We start from the raw sequence: 19808 nt of genomic DNA on the forward strand, positions 1-19808 counted from the left end.
CAGAATTATGTAGATTTTTGTAATGAAAGAGAGCAGATGAAGCCAACAAAAGGATATGAATGTACTAAAATTTTAATTGCTGTTCTTCGGATTGGATGGAAAGGACTGAGGATCCATAAGGCACGTGTAGCAGAAAATCTGAAGATTGTTTTCTTTTTGTTTAGCACTATGAAAATCTTTAAAGAAATAAAGAAACATGAAGTAAAAGTTTCAGGAAAGGGACCAGAGAACATATTTTTGTACTTTAGTCTATTTATATAAATGGGAAGACTCTTTTTAATACTTTACTCTCCTTTTCTCATAAACTGATGAAAGAGTTGATACACAGTAACTATCAAGCTGCAAAAAAACCCCCAAAACCTCAGCATGAACTTTCTTTTTGAACCTTAAGGCTTGCCGAGAGTTTTGCACAGAATTAATCTTGCTTATGACTATTCTCTTAAAATAAATTGGACCTCTCATTGAGTCAAGATACACAGAGGTGGAAGAAAGAATCGCAGCCTTTATCGTTATTTGCTATTGTTGATAGTGATCCCCTAGCTCTAAGACCATAGATATTAGTTCAAAGTATTAACCATTTGTCAAGCAATAAACTTAATTTCCAATGGATTATTTCCCATTTTTCTGTTGGTTATTGAAAATTGTGTTCTTCGATACTTCATGACTAGTATATAGAGCTTGAATAAGTAGGTTTTAAGGATTCATCAGCAAATTTTTTAAAATAATTTTTATACTTAGATGATAATTTATTATACATGTAAGTGAAGCATAAGCATTGAGAAAGAGGAACACATTGTTTTAAGCCATAAAATTTAAGAAAATTTACAAAATTTCTACAAGATCATTTCTTGTAGATCTGACTCAAAATCTCCTATTCCTCTCTTATGCATTTTATTTTTTCTGCTTCCATTCTGATTCAAATGTTAATGAAGTTCCTATTATTTAGTTCCTATAATTCAAAATTAAGCTTTTTTAAGAAGATCACACCATGTTATTCAGCTGTGCCAACTGCCTGTATTACTATAACCTAGAAAGGGATGACAGTTTTTCGAAAGGGATGACAGTTTTTCCAAAGGGATGTAAGCAGAACTGCTTGATAGATCATTCACATAAACACTTCTTAGCAACACTATAAAACAAACTAAAATCCAAGCATCTTGGTTGGCTCGAACCTTATGATCTTTATAGTAAGGGTCGAGATCCTCCAGTGGTTCCGCAATGAGCTCTGGAGGTGGATTTCCATAGAGAGCTGGTAACTTCTGGAAAGCTTTTAGGTCAAGTTGAGGACGCGGTTTCTCCTCAGGTTTCTGGTCTACAGTATTTCTTCGAGAATTCCTCTTGGCAGCAATTCTCTTTTCAATAGCAGCCAATGATTCGTAAGTGAACTTGCGGAAGTTGTTGGTACCCGGCAGTAAGAACTCGGCCATTTTTCATTCCGCCTTTCCTGTCACTGATTCTGTCCAAATAAAAGAAACAAGAAGAAAGGAAGACAAGTAACTCCAAAACAGGTAAACTACTGGTTGCCCATGCATGGATAATAACATAAACTTTCTGAGCAATTAGCTTCTAAAAAGAAAGAAAAAAACCACATATGATCAATACCTTTTTCAGTGAGATGTCTGTTCATAATTTTTTTAAAATTATGTGTATCTGATAGGATGTGGGCAGACCTAAATGCCCTTGAGCTGTTATTCAGAAAAATACTAAGGTGCTGGTTTAACCCAGGGTTTGGAAATGGGACAGTAAAACCCATCAAACTGCAACAACATTGAATATGTGGAAGCTGTGTCTGCACTAGAAGGAACAAGTATGAAATTAATTAGTGCAGATGTAAATGCTCGGATGGATAACCCATCCTGGTGGCATCAGCACAGGAACAAGCAGTGTCCAAGCATTAGCAGATTTAACTCAAGATCTATACAGTCAGTATTGACTGACACGGTGGACAAAAATACTTGATCTGACAAGTATTAAGCACAACATTTATATTTTATAATGGAACAACGACAGTGAGATTATACTAGAAAAATACTTTGCATTATTTAATGGAGAATTTTGGTCAGGTATTGGGTAGGATCCATTCAACTAAATGCCATGCTTTGGCAGTACAGTGAATCCAACCTTCTACCTTAAGACTGTGAAAAGCTTCAAAGCAAGTCCATGAAGTGCACATACACTGACAGCAAAAAAACTGAAAATGGGACAGGGATCAAAATGATCCAGAACCGCACCCTTGTGCTAAACTCACTCAAAAGCTGTATAAGGAGATTTTTCTAAAATATTTCCTTTGGTTATGACGTCTAGGAAGACACTATTGATTCAGTAGAGTCACAGAGCTACTGAGCCAGTACAGTTCCACCTGCAGACTGTGAAATGATCCCATCCAGTCAAGGACCTTACCCAGGATGGATCACTACTGGGTCTGCATGGAAGAAGAACGCATCAGAGGCTCACAGCCAGCTCTTTCCATCCCAAAGCTGCCAGCACCACTTCAATGTGTCCTTCAAAGATGACTCCATAAGTAGCAGTCAGCGCTTATCGTGGAAAGTTTAAGCTGTCCTTGCTGGACAACTGCCAGACGACCTGCTCTTGCACCTTTCCTTTCCAGGCACTATGTGTGACATCCCAGGAAAACACAAAGTCTGAATCAAGAGGCTTTGTTTTAATGAAAATCAATAATTTTTCCAACTGTGTGCTGACTCCCTGTATCTTCCCCTGCCATGCAATGCCATTTCCTTTCTCCCAAGATACAGCATGATTTCGGTTGTCCTCTCATTGCTGAGCTCTAGGAAACCATTGCTGTGGGAACAACAGCTGGAAACCAGCGACGAACTAACTGCAGTGAAATCTCTTCATTTTTCCAGTCTGGCTGCATCTCCCATTAAATGAGCACACAAAATTACACATATGAAAAGTAACCCTTGCTTCCAGCACAAAATAGGAACATTTCTGGAAGAGAAATAGGACATTCAGGCAAGAATACTCATTATTTTATGCTTTTCAAGATCAAGCGCGCAGTCTGGAAGCTGTGAGTAGTATTATAGCAAAAATGAAAACAGTAACACCCACTCCCAAGTTTTCAAGTCATCAGCTAGCCAAAGTGGTATTTGTTTTGTTGATGCCCAGGGTAATTTAGATGTTGTGGTACCAGTAATGAGAGCTGTGAATGATGCATGAAATGACACAATTTCTGTGCAATGCACGGAGGGAATGCAATAATTACTTCATTCTGGTTTGTGCCAAATCATCCAAACATACCCATCCCTCCACACAGCACTTCCATAAAAGTCTACCCAATCTCAGAAGTTCACCATTAAAATTCTGGGTTTGTTGCAGATTCCTTTGCAGTTCTCTCCCCTCTCCTCCACGAAATCATCTTCCAAATCTCAGAATAGAAACTTTGATCATCGCTTCGTTCTCCCTCAAGACTGTTAGAAGGCAGAGCAAAATCTAGGAAGTCAAGGTGTTGCTGGCTAAAGCTAAGGATGGGGAAACAAGGGGAAGAACGAGGGCAAGTGGAGTCCGCAGGTCCTTGGCCAGAGCTGGAAACCATGCAGGGGAGCCTTGCCTGGTACAAGTGGTTTTATAAATTGCTCCACAGGTGAGCAAACATTAAGGAAAGGAAATAGAGTCTTGCACTTGCTGTCTCACATGTTGGGAGCAAAGTTTCCACTGATGGCAGCTGCCAGCCTTGGAGTAGAAGGCCAAACTACGCTTTTCATTCATGTGCAATTCTGAGCTACTCAGCCTCGTCCTGAATAAAATCTAATGTTAAGTCAAAATGGACTAATCCATAAAAAATGTTCCCAATTCATTCAAGTGTCTTTAAAAATATCCCCAAAATAATTTCTGGTACTCATAGAGTCAGGGAGGATAGCATAGAAAGTACAGCTGAGATGTATTTCTTTTTTTTATATGAGCTGGGATAGCTTTAGCAGTTCGACCAAAAGAAGTAAAAAGTGTTAATGCAAACTCATTTTTGCCTTTGATGTCACAGAAGCAACAAAGTACCACTTTGGCCTTTTCTCAAGACTTGAAATACCTACAAAATGGAGTGATGTTTAATAACTCTTTAGAACGAAAATTTTTCTTATCCTTTGACTGACTGAAGACCAGAGAATGCTGAATGAAATCAATGTGATTGAAGAAAAAATAATAAGAAAACTCAGAAAAAGCATTTATGGTTTGTTCTTTTAGCTGTCAAACATATTTTCTATGAATTATTTCTCAAATACCAAAATGTGTAGCTAGATAGCTTCCGGAAGTAAGGCTGCTTTCTTCCAAATGCTTTTTCCTCTTTAGGAATATTCACGGTGACAGACTAGGAAACAAGGTTATTGTCAAAGATGTTTTCTCTCTTTTTCTTGCTATTACGATCAGCCCAATTCAATCCTCAGTTAATGAATAGAAGTTGTCCTCAATTATTTGATTTCCTGGCTTCATGATCTATTATGGATAGAGTTGAAAAACATGTTGATGGTTACTATGATCAGCATGACCAAGGTAATTAGGATGATCAGAGCAGCCAGGATTACTTTATTACCTTTTTTTTTTCTTTAGCTTGGATGATTGCAATTCTTGTCTATTAAAACTGTCCCTTTGGTTTAAAAAGGCTTTCATAATATGCACAGAAATTATCTCTTAAGTAACTGGAATAGCAGTTTTTTTGAAGACTGTATGTGAAAAACCTTGTCCTACTGGAAAAACTGAAATTATATTATTGCCTTCAGAGTAGTTGATTTTTGTGCCCTTTTGCATCTTATTCAGTGATAATATCCAATGCCTGGAGGAGCAGAGGTAGGGATTTTTAGACCGATCCAGCTGTTTGTATCTCCAGCAATTATTTCAGGAGCCAAGAACATCAATATGGACCTTGGAAAGACATGCCAACTGCACCACCTAAAGTTACTGTGGTAGACTTGGGCTGTGCTGCATCTTTCTACATCTGAATTCCCAGCAGGTAAGACAAGTCTTTCTAGAACTGAATAAGGAAAGATTTAGCCGAGCAGTTCAAAGCTTCTGTAGCGCTGTCCTGTTCTTTCCTCAAAAACTTTTATATGTTTTGAGGCAGGTGAATTAACCAAACCAAACTGACATTGTCTTAATGATCTTTAAAACACGTATGGAAATAACTTTTGCATATTAACACATAATTTATTTTTACCATAGAATAATTCAGGCTGGAAGGGAACTCAGGAGGTCTCCAGTATAACCTGCTCCTCAAAAGGGGTCAGTCATGAGTTTAGGGCTTTATCCAGGCAAAGCTCCAAGGACAGGGACTGCACAATCTGCTCCAATGCTTGACTGTCTCAGTCCATTTGGACCCCTTGTAGTTTCAATTTAGGCCCGTTGCCTCTTGTCTTCCCACCATGCACCCCTGTAATAACAAAAAAAGAAATAAAATGTTGCATTGATTTGAAAGGTGAAAGGTAAATGGCACCCCCTTCCCCCAAATGCCTCTGTATAAGGAAAACAAATATTACACCTACTTCATCCCATTTCATTTACCTATTTATAGCAGCCTACAAGGAACATCTCAAGGGTCTGAATAACACCACCCAGTGTAGCTCCATTGAGAATGCCAAGGGAGACAACGATCAGCATATTTGCTCATTAGTTTCCCACCTTTAGAATATCACACCTAAGATGAACTGACCTGTGGCACCTCCCTTTGAATATTCCAAGTTCAACCCCAAAATTTTTTTACCTTCCATACACAACCTGGTGGAGGGCTCCAGCCCTCTGGGTCTCCCAGCATGGCATCTGAATGAAGGGAGATGGCAACAGCTGATCCAGCTACCCTTTACCCTCTTTGCAATCAACAAAATTGAGGACAGCTAATGTTAAGTAAACATATAGGTTAAGACACATGAAGAGTGCTGAAAAATGCAACTGGGTTTTTCTATTGCCTATAAAAGAAAACTTAGCATGAATAAATCTCACTCCTTCAGTCTGTGATTTACAGCTCACAGTTCCCAGCACCAGGGAATGAAGGTAGCAAACAGTGTGGAGATGCACAAAACAATTTACAAAGACCTGATAGAGCCTGTTAGCATTCATCCAGAAAGCCCCTTTGAGTGGGATCCATCTCACCTCACTGCAGACACCTCCAAGTTAGACACTAGCTCTCCAACTGCCCACTGAGCCACCCTTTCACATTTCTTTCAGGATGAAATGACTCACATCTCAGAGGGACAGCTGACTGCAATGGATGACCTGAGGTGTCTCAAGTGAGATGACATAAATTCACCTCTTTGCACCCATTAGGCCTACTCTTCTTGCTGCCTTAACTAATGGACAACTGCTAAACTTCCAAAGATTAGTAATTCTACAGTCAGCGGCAGGACTGAGCAAACATCATTAGTCACCAGCAGACTGTGAACACATAAAAATTCTAGGATTGCCTTATATTACATCGCTTCCTTAATGACTACTTACAGGACAAGCCTTCTTAGCAATTAGTGAAGCGTTAAGTCACATTTTCTTTTGCATGGTAAGGGTGGGCTGATTTTCAGCTACTTTGCTATCATAAATAATTTAAATCTGTGCAGAGATCACTTTCTGTAAGTGCCTGAGTAGTCAATTGACAAGTTGTCAAATGGCCAGTTGCAAGCACTGAGGAAGTCAAGAAACTCTGTGGCAGCACAGGAATCCGAGAGAAAAGAGCTGAAAAGCTTTTAATGACCATAGACTAGTCCATTGTTGTAGGAGTTGGGATCAGTTAGATATAATCAGCATAGTTATTAGCATAAACCCATGAACTTTAACTCGTAGCTTTGGTGTGCCCAAGGAAATAGCCAAAACCATGGAAACAACCTGTTGGTGATCGAGAAGTGCAAAAGTGTTCAGAAGTGGCCAGAACAAGATTGTGAACGCCAACAGTAAATGTGACAATAATGTTAAGGTTTCAAATGAGCAACCAGCAACAAGGGATTCCCTACCCAGCCCTGTAACTAAGGAAAATGGGGGTGACCAGAGGACAAAGAAAGACTAGTGGGAAGCTCCATGGCTCAACACCAGGATTCAGGACCATTTCTACAACCTCCGAGGACCACAGGGAGTGGAGAAAACCCCAAGGAAACCCACAGCCCAGGACTATGCATGGCATGGCTGGAGCCATGTAGCTCATAAAATTGCTTATAACTGTGATTAAAGTGTGTTGATATCTGAGTCGCTGATCCTCCACACTGTGGTTTTATACGCTGACAATTTCACACAGACTTGAGATAATAACCTCCTTCCAAGAAGACTGACCCGTTTCTGGGCGCAGGTGACAGGGCAATAAAGCTCAGGTGTGGAGTTTTAAAAAACATAGAGAAGAGACAGGTTAGGACTCAGCCCTCTCCTAACCTGAATACTCTGTGTGCTTAGAAACCCTGAGTGAAATGGAATATATCTTGATTTAGAAGTGCCATACCAAGAAACATCAGCTGGTCTGGGAGCGCACTTAGGAAGCATGGCCAGACAGTGTGAGTTTCTCATTTTTCAGCCCCGTGGAGTGAGGAAGAGGAGAAGGAGAAGGAGGAAGGGAAATTCATTCATTCACCAAGCTTGGCAGGCTGGGTTCTGCCAAAGGGACAACAGCGGAAGGAAGGAGCTTGTGCTGTAGGTTACGTTCAGCAGCCAGGAGAGGGAAAACTGTGATTTTTAACGTCATGTTTTCTATAGTGCTGTAGTGAATCATCTGCAGATTTTATGAATACTCAAGCTTTGCAGCAGAGGGATCTGGAATTCTTTTCACCCTTATGAGAACTAATTTTCACCCATTACTCATGAGCACTAAGCTCACACTACCTCAAATTTGGAAGAGGCTAAGGACACCCAAGTAAGAGTTGCTGCAATTGTATTCCGATGACATTACTAAATGGTAACTTGGGTTTTTGCATTTGAGATTTAGGGCTCTAAAGGCCAGACCACCAATATGTCAGATTTATTTCTTGCCACATGTAAGCAGTGTTTCAAATATGGTTAATGTGATTAATGATTTTATAACCTTGATTACAACAAATGACAGCTATAGAAACCCAGTGAAATATGTGGATTGGATTTTGGACCATCACCGTTAACAAAAAGCACTAAACGCACTAAAAGTACCACAGATTTTGTAGTTCTGAAGACTGGTTTCATCATGCACGTTTTGATACAGAAAGGTCTCTTTAGCAGCTGAATATATACTTCGGAGGACAGCACTTTAGATAGAACGTAAGAGAAACATCTTTCCTCAAGGTCATAACAAAAGTCAAATAGTCCATGAAATAAAATCTAATTTTAAAAAAGTCATTAAAATACAGTGAGAAAATATTTAACATGTAAGTTTTCAAAAAAAACTTATCTCGATTATACAACCTAAATTTTAACTTTTATTCCCAGAAATTTGGTGATTCACAAGTTGTATGAAATTTTCAAATTACATGGTCTTTTGTCTGCCACAATTTTCTACACAGAAACATTTTTTCTAAATAAATTAAAACATATCTAATCAGAAGTCAGTTCTGAACAACCCATTTGCTTTAGGTATGTCATTTAATAATGACATACCTAATGTCATCAGTAGGTTCCTCACTTTTCATGATTAACGTCACCATTTGCCCTTTTCATCCAAAGAACTTTTCTCCATAGATAAGGAAAATAGCCCTTGGTCAAGTCAATTACAAAGAAAATCAAAATGTAGTATAATAAAAAAAATCAAAATCTATGAAACATGGTAAAGGAACAGTAAATGGCAAGAACCTCCTGAGCACCTGGTTCTGTTAGGTCTCTGTTCTGGTTACCTCCAGAGTTTATTATCCTTATCATCCTAATAAAACACCTTTGCATAATGTACAGCTCTATTCCGCTGAAAATCATTTCTCTAGAGGTTTACCTGTTGTCCCTGTGGTGAACTGAATGCACTTGTGCCACTCCTAGCAGATAAAAGCTATTGCAGCTGCTTCAACTGCAAACTTGAAATATTTAATTCTCCTGCTTCATCAAAACAGAGACCTGTTTCCGTGAGTGTTAAAAGACTGCCTTCTTTTCTATTGCCATTTCAACCCCAAAGAGACAAGTTTGCCTTCTCCTCTTGATTGCAAGATTTACTTTCCCACCAATATTCGCTTATTAGTGGACCTGCCCCACGGTTTATCTTGATAAAAGCATTCACCAAACACAGTTCAACATATTCCTCAAATAAAACTGATTTCATTAAGCCTTCGTTTACAAAAAAATCCATTTAAAATAAGAACCATTCTTCTTGTCTCAAAAACTAAATGTTAGTCTGTATCAGAACAATATTACTAAGCATAGACCTATATAAGAGAGCAATATTATAAAACTTAAGGTTATTGAAATTTTTCTGTCTTCAAAATAAAAATTATACACAAAGAATCTGAACTTTATGTATGAAATGTATATCACTGCCATTCTTACGCATGGAAGAAAAACTTTCTAATAGACCTCTTCAGACTTCTGTGAGTTATTTTTGACCCTAGTTAACTCATTTCAGCAAAATAACAAGTCAAAAACATAGGCAAAGCTCCTGTGCAAACATACTGCACTGGAGGGAATAAATATTCACTTCTCCTCCCCACTTTAATTTTCTTTTATATACCACTCACCTACAAAAAAAAAAGTTTCTGCTCAGGTTCTTTAATGTTTTTTTAGGCAAATAAGAGGTCACTGAATCCTATAGAAGACCCTACCACAAACCACCTTTTTTCTAAGAAGAGAAAGTGCAGTAAACCACTGGACTTACATTATTTTCCATCCCCTCTAAATGAAGGTTCGAGGCGTCACTTCTTTCTACGCAACAGAAAGGTATTTCAGCCCAGTTATCTCCCAAGAAATAGTTGGAAAAACCTCCTGACTGCCTTTATCATTTCTATTTCCACTTCCAGCAATCCCTCACCACTCTGGCAATACTCTTCCTTTAGGGACTGTGTTATTTGTACAGGGGGGGTGTTGAGGGAGGCGTCTATTTAGCCATCAAAGTAGCGGATGTGATTACACCAGGTCTCACGGGAAAGGCTGTAACCTCAGTAAGCAAAGCTGGGGAAGCTCCAAGCTGAGCATTTCTTTACGATACTCTTCCATTCCTGGATTTCTGAGTGTCTTTCACAGAAAATCAGGAGTGCAGCAGAACGAAGTGGATGGAAAACAGGGGGGGAAAGGTGTTTGTCAGCCTCACAGTGAGAGCTGTCTGTACTGTAACAGTTTTTTTATAAAAGGCACTGGCCTTTGTATTTTATTTGAATATTTCAGTTCTATGCTTTAGTAAAATCAGAAAATGTATGTTGCTGAATCTATAAATTATACTGAAAGACTATGACTGAAGCTGGGTAGAAGGCAGGAAAAGGACGACTGTTACATCTCTCTATCTGTGTGCGTATACACGTATATATGTGTGTGCGTGTGTATATGCACACATATATAAATGAAATGTCAGTGCATATATATGATTCAGATTAATTATATATAGATGATGATACATTGAAGGAATAGGTGAGGAGCCTGGAAGAGTTCATTCCCTGCTGAAACCTGCAACTCCTCCATGGCTGAAGCCACTGTTGGATAGGATGAGAGAGAGACTTCATCTTTGCAGCTATGACTGCGCTACTAGAAAAAAGGCACAGGGCTCATTCTCTGGCCCTGCAGTTAACCATAGAATCATAGATTAGTTTGGATTGGACGGGACATTTACAGTCATCTAGTCCAATCCCCCTGCCATGGGCAGGGACATCTTCAACTAGACCAGGCTGCTCAGAGCCCCGTCCAACCTGACCTTGAATGTTTCCAGGGATGGGGCATCCACCACCTCTCTGGGCAACCTGGGACAGTGTTTCACCAGCCTCAGTGTAAAAAATTTCATCCTTGTATGTAGTCTAATTCTACCCTTTTTTAGTAAGCCATTACCCCTTGTCCTATTGCAACAGGCCCCGCTAAAAAGTTTTTTGAGCCTTTCCTGTTAAGAACTGAAAGGCCACAATAAGGTCTCCCTGGAGCCTTCTCTTCTCCAGGCTGAACAACCCCAACTCTCTCATCCTGTCCTCATAGGAGAGGCGCTTCAGCCCTCTGAGCATCTTTGTGGTCTCCTCTGGACCCTCTCCAACAGATCCATGTCCTTGTCTTGAGGGCTCCAGAGCTGGACACAGTACTCTGTGTGGACTCTCACCAGAGTAGAGCAGAGGAGCAGAATCCCCTCTCTCGACCTGCTGGCCATGCTGCTGGTGATGTAGCCCAGGATGTGGTTGGTTTTCTGGGCTGCAAGCACACATTGTTGGCTCATGTCCAGCCTTTCATCCACCAACACCCCAAAGTCCTTCTTGGCAGGGCTTCTCTCAATCCCTTCATCCCCCAGCCTGTGTTGATACCGCGGTTTGCCCCGACACAGGTGGAGGACTCTGCCCTTGGCCTTATTGAACCTCATGAGGTTCATAAGGACCCACTTCTCGAGCCTGTCCAGGTCCCTCTGGATGGCATCCCATCCCTCAGGCATGTCAACCACACTGCTCAGCTTGGTGTCATCTGCAAAATTTCTGGGGGTGCATTCAATGGCAGTGTAAATTTCTGTCCATAAAACTAAATTTTCTTATGCACCAAAAACAGGGAGGCGAAACAGGAGTCCTTCTCTCCACGGAGGAACGCATGCAATTTTTGAGGATCCTGCCTCTCCTGCAGGAGAACCAAGATTTCTCTTACTGAGTGTAATCATTTCTCCGTGTGGTTTTGCTTAGGGACAGAGAGTGCGGTCTTGCTTATAGTTAGTCTGATCCAAAGGATCCTGAGTGTAGAATTTCTGAATTAGCCAGGCTGCTGAACTTTTTAAGGTAAAAGGAAGACGTCTTCTTTGCACTAAGCATTGACTGCACAAGAAAAAATTTTTATATCAGATGCTAAAGAGAGAAGTCAAGTCTGATACTTTCGTTTCAGATTGTACCTCATTTTCAGGATGTCTAAAATTTCATCTAGTTCAAATGGAATAAATCAAAGGAAGAAAGCCAACCGACCGCGGGTTGGAATAAGTGATGGTACCTCTGCAGAATGAGAATGCATTAAAAATGTGAGTACTGTTTTGACCCAGAAGATCTGGGTGCCAGATCCTTCCCGATACCAAATCCAATCAAGATCAATAAAACAATTATTTACCCTATCTGTATTTTGTCCTTGGCAGCTTTGTTTGAGGTAGAAGAGAAACTTTCAAGGAAATATACTGGGACAAATGCTGTTTTGTTTTCTGTTGAATTTGGGTTCATTGACAATCCCTTTCTCTTTTTAAAGTTACCTTCTTTCCAAGTATTTAGGACTGTGAGAAATGGGGGAAATAAGTTATGATGGTACACCAGGTCTCAAACTTTGATGTGTTGGTGGAACATTGCCGTCTTTTGGCTAAAGCTTTGGTTGTTTAGGCTCTAAACTTAATGAGAGTGTGTTGCTGTAGGAAGCTAAACTGTCTTGGATGCTTTGGACAGGGCACTCACTGCACAGATGGCTTAATTTCATGGGAAGAAGCACACCTGCAATGATCAGGAAGACTATCCACAAATGAAATTAGGAAATCTTATGGCAGGTTAAAACAGATAAAAGATTTATTAATCCATTTGACTTCACAATTGCCACCACTATCGCACTTTAGAGTAACATCACCTACAGAAAGTAGCCTGTTCAGATCAGTCACATGAATCTCAGATTCATGACGCCAATTCATATTATCTCTTGTTCCCTGCAAGCTATCTGTCTGTCAGAGGTCTTATATAGCCTTAAAACCATCTGACATTGATTTTATGAAGTTTGAGCTGTGTAAAGCTTTGCTTAGGTATCCATGAGGATGGATGAAGTTCATCTCCTTTGTATAAATATCTGCACCTTGCATTCATATGGAAGGAATAAAACAAGTTAGATTTTAAAAGATATTTATGCCCCCCAAAGAAACGTATTGTTGCCCAATAGAATTTCCAGTGTCTGAATGACACTGCAATCCATGTGACTTAAGCTTTTAACCACTTTTAAGAATGCCACTGTAAAGTGTCTCTAACATCAGGTACGTAGATAGCTTTCATATCCATCTCCAGTGCTAATTTACCAAAGTTATGGATTTCACCCAAAGTTATAGATGAAAAGCAGACTGGAAACTGCAGCCAGTCTTGGCTTCCTCCCTGTTAGCTGTTCTTCTCTGCTTTGGGGGAAACCTGCAGTTTCTAGGCAGAGGCAGAGGCAAGAAGGAGTTATTGTCATCTATGGCTGAAGAAAGCAGGAATGGCATCTCATGTTCATCTCAGGCTTCCCCAGGTCCTTTTGCTAACCTTGAGGTGGGCAAGTTAGCTCTGGCCCAGACTGAGTCGGAGATAAGCTTAGCTCTCGGTAATTAAAAACATCCCAGGGTGTTTCCAAAGGGCACTTTCTTTTACAGGCTGCATTCAAGGTATATTCCTTGTGTGTACTGAGTTCTCCAAGCCCATTGACTACCCATGGCAAAGAGAGAATTCAATCAGTTCTAGCAGTCCACCAGCTTTACCCCAGGGATTGCTTGAGAAACCAGGTGTCTCAAATCACCTGTGCTGCGATGTGGCTTTGGGTCGCAACTCCCTGCACGACCCGCAAAGGGCAGCAAATACATGAAAAATGCATAAATGTCGAACTGCAGTAGCCAAAAAAAATGCACATTAAGTTGAAGGAGAGAGAAGCAGGTGTTTAGGCTCCATTGATTGTGCTGATGCACTCTCCCCTGAGTATAAACAACGATTTAGACGTGTCCCACCTTCTTTTAAGCATGTAGGGAGAAAACAGAGATTCCCTGCTGCACAGGGAAGGGTGAGGCACCTTGGGCAGTGACTTTTCCTTCCCTGTCCCAAATTAAATCCTCATTTCGCCCACTGTACTCACAGCAAGGCTCTTTGAGTGCCCTCTCCTCCATCAGCTGGAAAAGTGAAGAACCTCCAGCCTCAGCAAATTCAAGTCAATGAGAGGGAAATAAACCTCACGCTAAAAGAAATTTGAGAAAGTAGAAATGTAAATGCTGCCGCGACAAAATCTCAACCTTGCTAAATAAAGAAGAGCCAAAAAGCATCCCCCATCTGTAAAGAAAACATATGGAAATAGTCTGCAACAAATCAAGGTGTTTAGAGGGAAAATGTATAGAGGTATTTAAAAAGCTGAGCAATATCTGCGTTTGCAAATGATACAGCAATGGCTTAATGGAAGCGGGCAAATATTTGATGTTAATGGATATTTGAACTCAAGAAAAATTAATACTTAAAGTCAAGTGAAACATATTCATGTGATGTATGTTTGCTATTAGAAAAGAAGAATATTCATTAAATGTAAAGTAGTCTAATCTACAATAAAGCTGAACAGTCAGCTTAAAGTGAGATTCAAATTGCCCTTCAGTTTTACCCTTCACAGCGCAGCAATAACTTCGGGAAAGGGAATGGTTACTTAAAAATAGTACAAAACAATTTAATTTCTTAGTTCTTTTAAAAATAGCCACCAACTTATTTCTGTATATTTTCTGATGATGGTGTAATGGGTATGTGTGTACATACCTATCTGTTATGGTAAATTACGTTGTTTTATAGCACATTAAGAAATAAAGAATGGAAGGTAGATTGTGAAAAACTATATATCGGGTGCAGCAATCAGTATCTATCCAGGTTTTTAAACAGATTTTATTGCTATAGTAACAGGGACGCAATAGCGAATGCAGTGGCAGCTTTAATTGGGAGAAAGCAGATGACTTGCACAAGTGCAAATGTTTTTGCATGTATTTCTGGAATCTCATCAGATTTATCATCAGATTTAGTAAAGATTAATTTTTGGTCCTTTCTGAGAAGTTGTGTATGATTTGGAAATCCTAACTGTAAATTCCTTTCGCATTTCACTATCATCATCTTTTAAGGATACAGTGTGGGTTTTCTTTTTGTAATCGACCCTCATTTTTCATTTCCTGAAGAAGCATCAATCAATCAGAACCATTTCAACTGCACAATGTGGGAGAAAGGAGCTGAAAACTAAATAACAAGTGTTAATATCTAATGTGTAAAATACCCCTGAATTCTTCAGCTGGGAAAGGAAAAATGTCAGTGTTGTGATACCTTTTCTTCCCTGTTGCTAACAACACTTTATGTTAAAATTCTTTAACGGATTTCAGATATTCAGTGCAGAATGATATGGCCATTGATCAAAAGAAACCTTACATACTCTGAGCAGCATACCTATAAGTAAAATAATAAATGATAGCTTTTCAATTGCCAATATTGGGATTTCTAATGCCAACCGACACAGACTGGAAAAAAACGATTTTGCAACTTCTATGGATGTACTGTTTGAGTATGATCATTTAAGTCATTTAAGTTATTTTAGAATTGCTTGACTGATATGGTTTTGAATAGTTAAATTAAGGACCAAATCACTCATCTTATGCTTTCTTTTTCCGGTAAAGAAATCACCGTGATGATTTCCGTTTTTGGGGGATGTGTTATTGGTTTTATTCTGTCAATGAAATTATGGCATATCATTGTATATAATGATATATATATATTTATATACATATATATATATTTATACATATATATTCTATACATATATATATAATGAAATTATGGTATGTAGGCTCCACAATGCATACCTGTTTGTCAGTTCAGGAGCTATGTTCCTCTGTACAACGTTCCTGTGACTTTACAAAACTAGAACCTTTTTAGTGTGGGTTTTGTTTTTTTTTTTAGAACACTTTTATAACACAATGGAGACTGACAGCTTCTGGTCAAGAGGGGAAACCCTCATAAATTGCTGTTTATGGGACGAGTGTTAACATATGTGGGATTTGTAGCCCAGCCTGAAACCAAGGAAATGATGCTGCAGAGAGCTTTTAGTGATTTACGGAGGCCTTTTACTGCACAGAGATTAGAATAGCTTTTATAATATATTACATTGCTCCTTTATTTTAAAAGAATAGCTGAAGCCATTTTCTGATCCACATAATAGTGAAGTCTAAATGGTATAAAGTAGTTAATTGGCATCTTTGTCAAAATAAAGACCTAGTATAAAGGAATCTCATTTCCTTTTATCAGAGAATTAAATTATAAAAAAAAAAAAAAATCATGGTGATGTAAAATTCAGACTCTTTTGAATGGATAATTGGTATTACAGAGTAACAGGAAATTGCTTTCTTTGTAAGTATGTATTAAAATCATTCTGTTACATACAGTAATCTTCAGCTTTCTAAATGGTCTGATGCACATTTCAATCAGGAAAATTTGCTTATCATCTACTCAAATGGAAAAATATGGATTGCTCTTTTTTCTCTCCTCAGTGGTCTATCAAAATAATACTAAGAAAATCAGGGTAGTGAAGTAAATCAAGTCAGAAAATTAATATTCCCAATACCGTTTCATCAAGCAGCATTAAGTATATCTGTAGATTTCCCTAGCTGTGTGAGACAGAAACGTTTTTTATCCATTGTATTTCTATTTTTGCTGAAGAAGCAAAACACAAAAACCTGATTATCTGTTGTAAATCAGGGGCAACTTCAGTGAGTTGAAGACATTATGCCCTGGAATGAAGGTCCAGGCTGGCAGGAATAAACTACAGCCTTCAGGAACAGCCAGTTTTAAGGACCTACACGCAGCGTACAAGTGGATAAGCCATTTAATAGATAATAAGATGATTGACTAAAGCGTCTGCTTGGCAGAGGATGGTGATTCAGAGACTGTATTATTCATCAGATTGGAAGAGCTAAAACAAATGAGTGTCAAATACTGCTTAGAAAATGAGGTCCTCTGCTGCGCGCAGAATAGTTGTGAAAGAAGATCTAAGCTGAACAATGCCCACCAGCCCGTTACGCAGCTCTGCACCTTGAACTGCGCCTTTTACTCTTTCCACCTCATCTGGAATAGAGGAGCTTGTTACTCCCTACTGCCTTTAACAGTTTTCTCCAGGAATTTTCACTTCTTCCTTTGGTAATGTAATTTTGCATCCACAACATGCTTTGGGGTCTTTCTTCAGCATCTCTGCCTCTTACTTTGTGGTTCCCTGTCTGGTGATGGCCTCACTGGTTCTTGTAGCCTGTGGTAGAAGAGAATTTAGCATAGAGTGTTTTTTATATTAGAGTAAGTTTTATATTGAATGGGATGTCAGAGAGCATAGAGTATTTTTCCCAAGTTTTGTACGTTTTCAGTTGATCTCTAAACTTCTGTAACAGAAGGAGTGTGAGAAGAGGCAAACTTCCCAGCCAAAGCACCAGTTCACCACTACAGTGCTTTCCCACCTCGTGTCTGAAGAGCCCTAATCGTGCTGATCTGAGCATCTCCATTCCAGGTGGGATGTCTAAGTCCTCTGATTGAGCACCCAAATACCCGCTCTTTTGCGTCTAGCCAGGTGGGGGTCGGTCTCTTCTCCCAAGTAACAGGCAATAGGACAAGAGGAAATGGCCTCAAGTTGCACCAGGAGAGGTTTAAATTGGATAATAGGAAAAATTTATTCACCAAAAGGGTTACCAAGCATTGGAACAGGCTGCCCAGGGAAGTGGTGGAGTCACCATCCCTGGGGGTATTTAAGAGATGGGTAGACGTGGTGCTGAGGGACAGTTTAGTGGTAACTTGCCAGTGTTACGTTAGTGGTTGGACTTGATGACCTTAGAGGTCTTTTCCAACCAAAACGATTCTATGATTATATCTGGGAACAGCAGCAGCAATGATTTGGGGACAGAAGAGAAGTTTTGTATACAAGGAGCCACATTAATCATAGGATAACTAGATGCGTACTTGCAAATTGAGAAATTGTTGTGTTCTTTGAGCCAAAAAAGGAATTTAATTTTATGATGTTAAAAAATAATTAATTACCTTTTAAAATATACGTGAATGCTTTATTTCATTAAATTATTTTTTTTCAGTTATGCTCATGTGGAAATTAAGATCTTTTAAATATCAGGTATCAAGTACTTTCTTTAAAGAACAACAGGAAATGACTAATACAAATATACAGCAAAACCATTTGGTCATTTGCACAAAGGAATCTTCCTCCAGCTCTTTAATGGACTAATGCAGGCTGAATTGTAATGGGGCTAATTTGCTCGACACCTACTTAAGGAGAAGACGCTGGGGTGCCTGATTTTTCCCCTCTCTTGGGTCTGAAGAAGCAATATATTGCCTACATGAAAGCATCTGTGACACTTTGATAGATACAGTGAGCTGCAGCCAATGCATAATTGGACAATGCTAAGAGAAGCGTCTGAAATTGCCTCTCAGAAGACGTGCTTTAAAAGTCTATCAAATTCAACAAACAGAATGGAGAAAAAAAATCTAGGATTTGTTTCATCGCTCATCTCACCCTTGTCTTTTAAATCTGAAACTAGAGCTTTCAATATGTGGAAATAGGAACATGCAGTTGGAAGGTCAAGGGGATCTTCTCCTGCTACTGAAACGTGTGATGTTCTAAGCGTCTGCACTTTGCCAGCCACAAGCATTTTTGTGTCAAGATAATATAAATGACAGAGGAAGTAATAACCTGAAATAACATCAGTGTCTCACCTGTGTTAGTCATCCTAACATTTCTTGCAACATGTGGGTTTCATTATCCTCCAAAAGAGAAAATTCAAGCAATCTGTCTACTGCAGTTGGCACTTGTTGCAACATATCATAAACACACAAGAGTATTTGCACATATAAATACATAAATTTTGATTTTTCCCCAAGTAAATCAAATGTTCTGTAGCTGGGGCCCCACTTTCTACGTTATTTTATAAGCACTTTCATTCTTATTTGTTTACAAGAATAGAAACGTTTCCTAGGCACCAGACATGACATACATGCAGCACAAGATTTTTAGAGGCTGGTTGAATTCTCCTGTCTTAAGCATAACTTTTTGATCATGCAGTTTCTTGCAACACATAAAATATAAGGAAATTAAAGGCAAAAAGGAAAAAAAGGTGGGAAGAGAAAAGGTGAGAGGAAAAAGAAAGGAAGGGCTTCTGTTCATCTACCAGTTTCAAACAGCATCTTATTCAGTTGCTGGAACGGGATTCAGTTTCTTGTTACAGTGAAGGGGCTTGACTTTGGACATAAAGGATCTTTTCCTTTGCAAACAGAACCAGGAGTTCATGATACCAGAGCTGGTGCACCAGGTAGAGATTACCTTTTAAGGTAGCAAAATCCAACATTTTTCACACCAAAAAAAGGTTTTATAGCAACCACTACTTCGGTATGTTCAAAGCTTTTATTTGTGAGGTGTTTGGCCCATAAACACTCTTCGGCTTCAAATTCAAGAAAAAGCTAAAGGGATATTGTTAATAGCTGGGTTTGATTACATCCAAAAATCTCAAAACTATTGGGCTTTATGGGAACGTGTAGGCCTGCTTCCACTCTTCACTTACTGGGCAACCAAAGGGCTGTCTTCGTTTATTAATCGGGGTACATAAACCACACACCATCCAATTGTTAAGTGTTCGGGAAGGGCAGACCTTCTTACAAGATTTCTGGGGATTTACTTCTCTTCCTGGAGCCTGAGGCCAGCCAGGGACTTTTCTCTCTACTATGGAAAAGGATTTGGGAACTCAGCTTTGCATTCGGACCGATACCAGCAAAAGGCCAGCAGCATTATAAACCCAGTAAATATCTTTATGCTCTTAATGCCATAGAAAGATGGAATAGGACAAATGCCTTATAGGAAGGATGGAATGCTATCTGGTTATGTAGGGAAGCAGGGTTACTGAATCATCTTCAGAAAGGCAGAAGTGTCTTGTGAGGAAATGTCTTCTTACTCCACAGACATTTACAATGATTGTCTTTGCTTAAATCTATGAAATTTAACAGGCTGCCCAGGGAAGTGGTGGCATCACCATC

The 19808-nt window shown here is 39.3% G+C and overlaps 1 protein-coding gene across 1 annotated transcript in view; it reads right to left on the reverse strand.

The window, feature by feature from the left end:
- Nucleotides 1–1427, reverse strand: part of LOC128905373 (sodium channel protein type 5 subunit alpha-like) — a 36067-nt gene extending 34640 nt beyond the window's left edge. Inside the window, exons 1-2 of the mRNA XM_054191395.1 lie at nt 1173–1427; nt 58–176 (exon numbers count right to left, since the gene is read on the reverse strand). Coding sequence (XP_054047370.1) covers nt 58–176; nt 1173–1427 — 374 coding nt within the window. The remainder of the gene's footprint in view (nt 1–57; nt 177–1172) is intronic.
- Between the last annotated feature and the right edge of the window lie 18381 nt (nt 1428–19808).

The sequence above is a fragment of the Rissa tridactyla genome, chromosome 2, assembly GCF_028500815.1.
Source record: "Rissa tridactyla isolate bRisTri1 chromosome 2, bRisTri1.patW.cur.20221130, whole genome shotgun sequence".
Classification (NCBI taxonomy): Eukaryota; Metazoa; Chordata; class Aves; order Charadriiformes; family Laridae; genus Rissa; species Rissa tridactyla.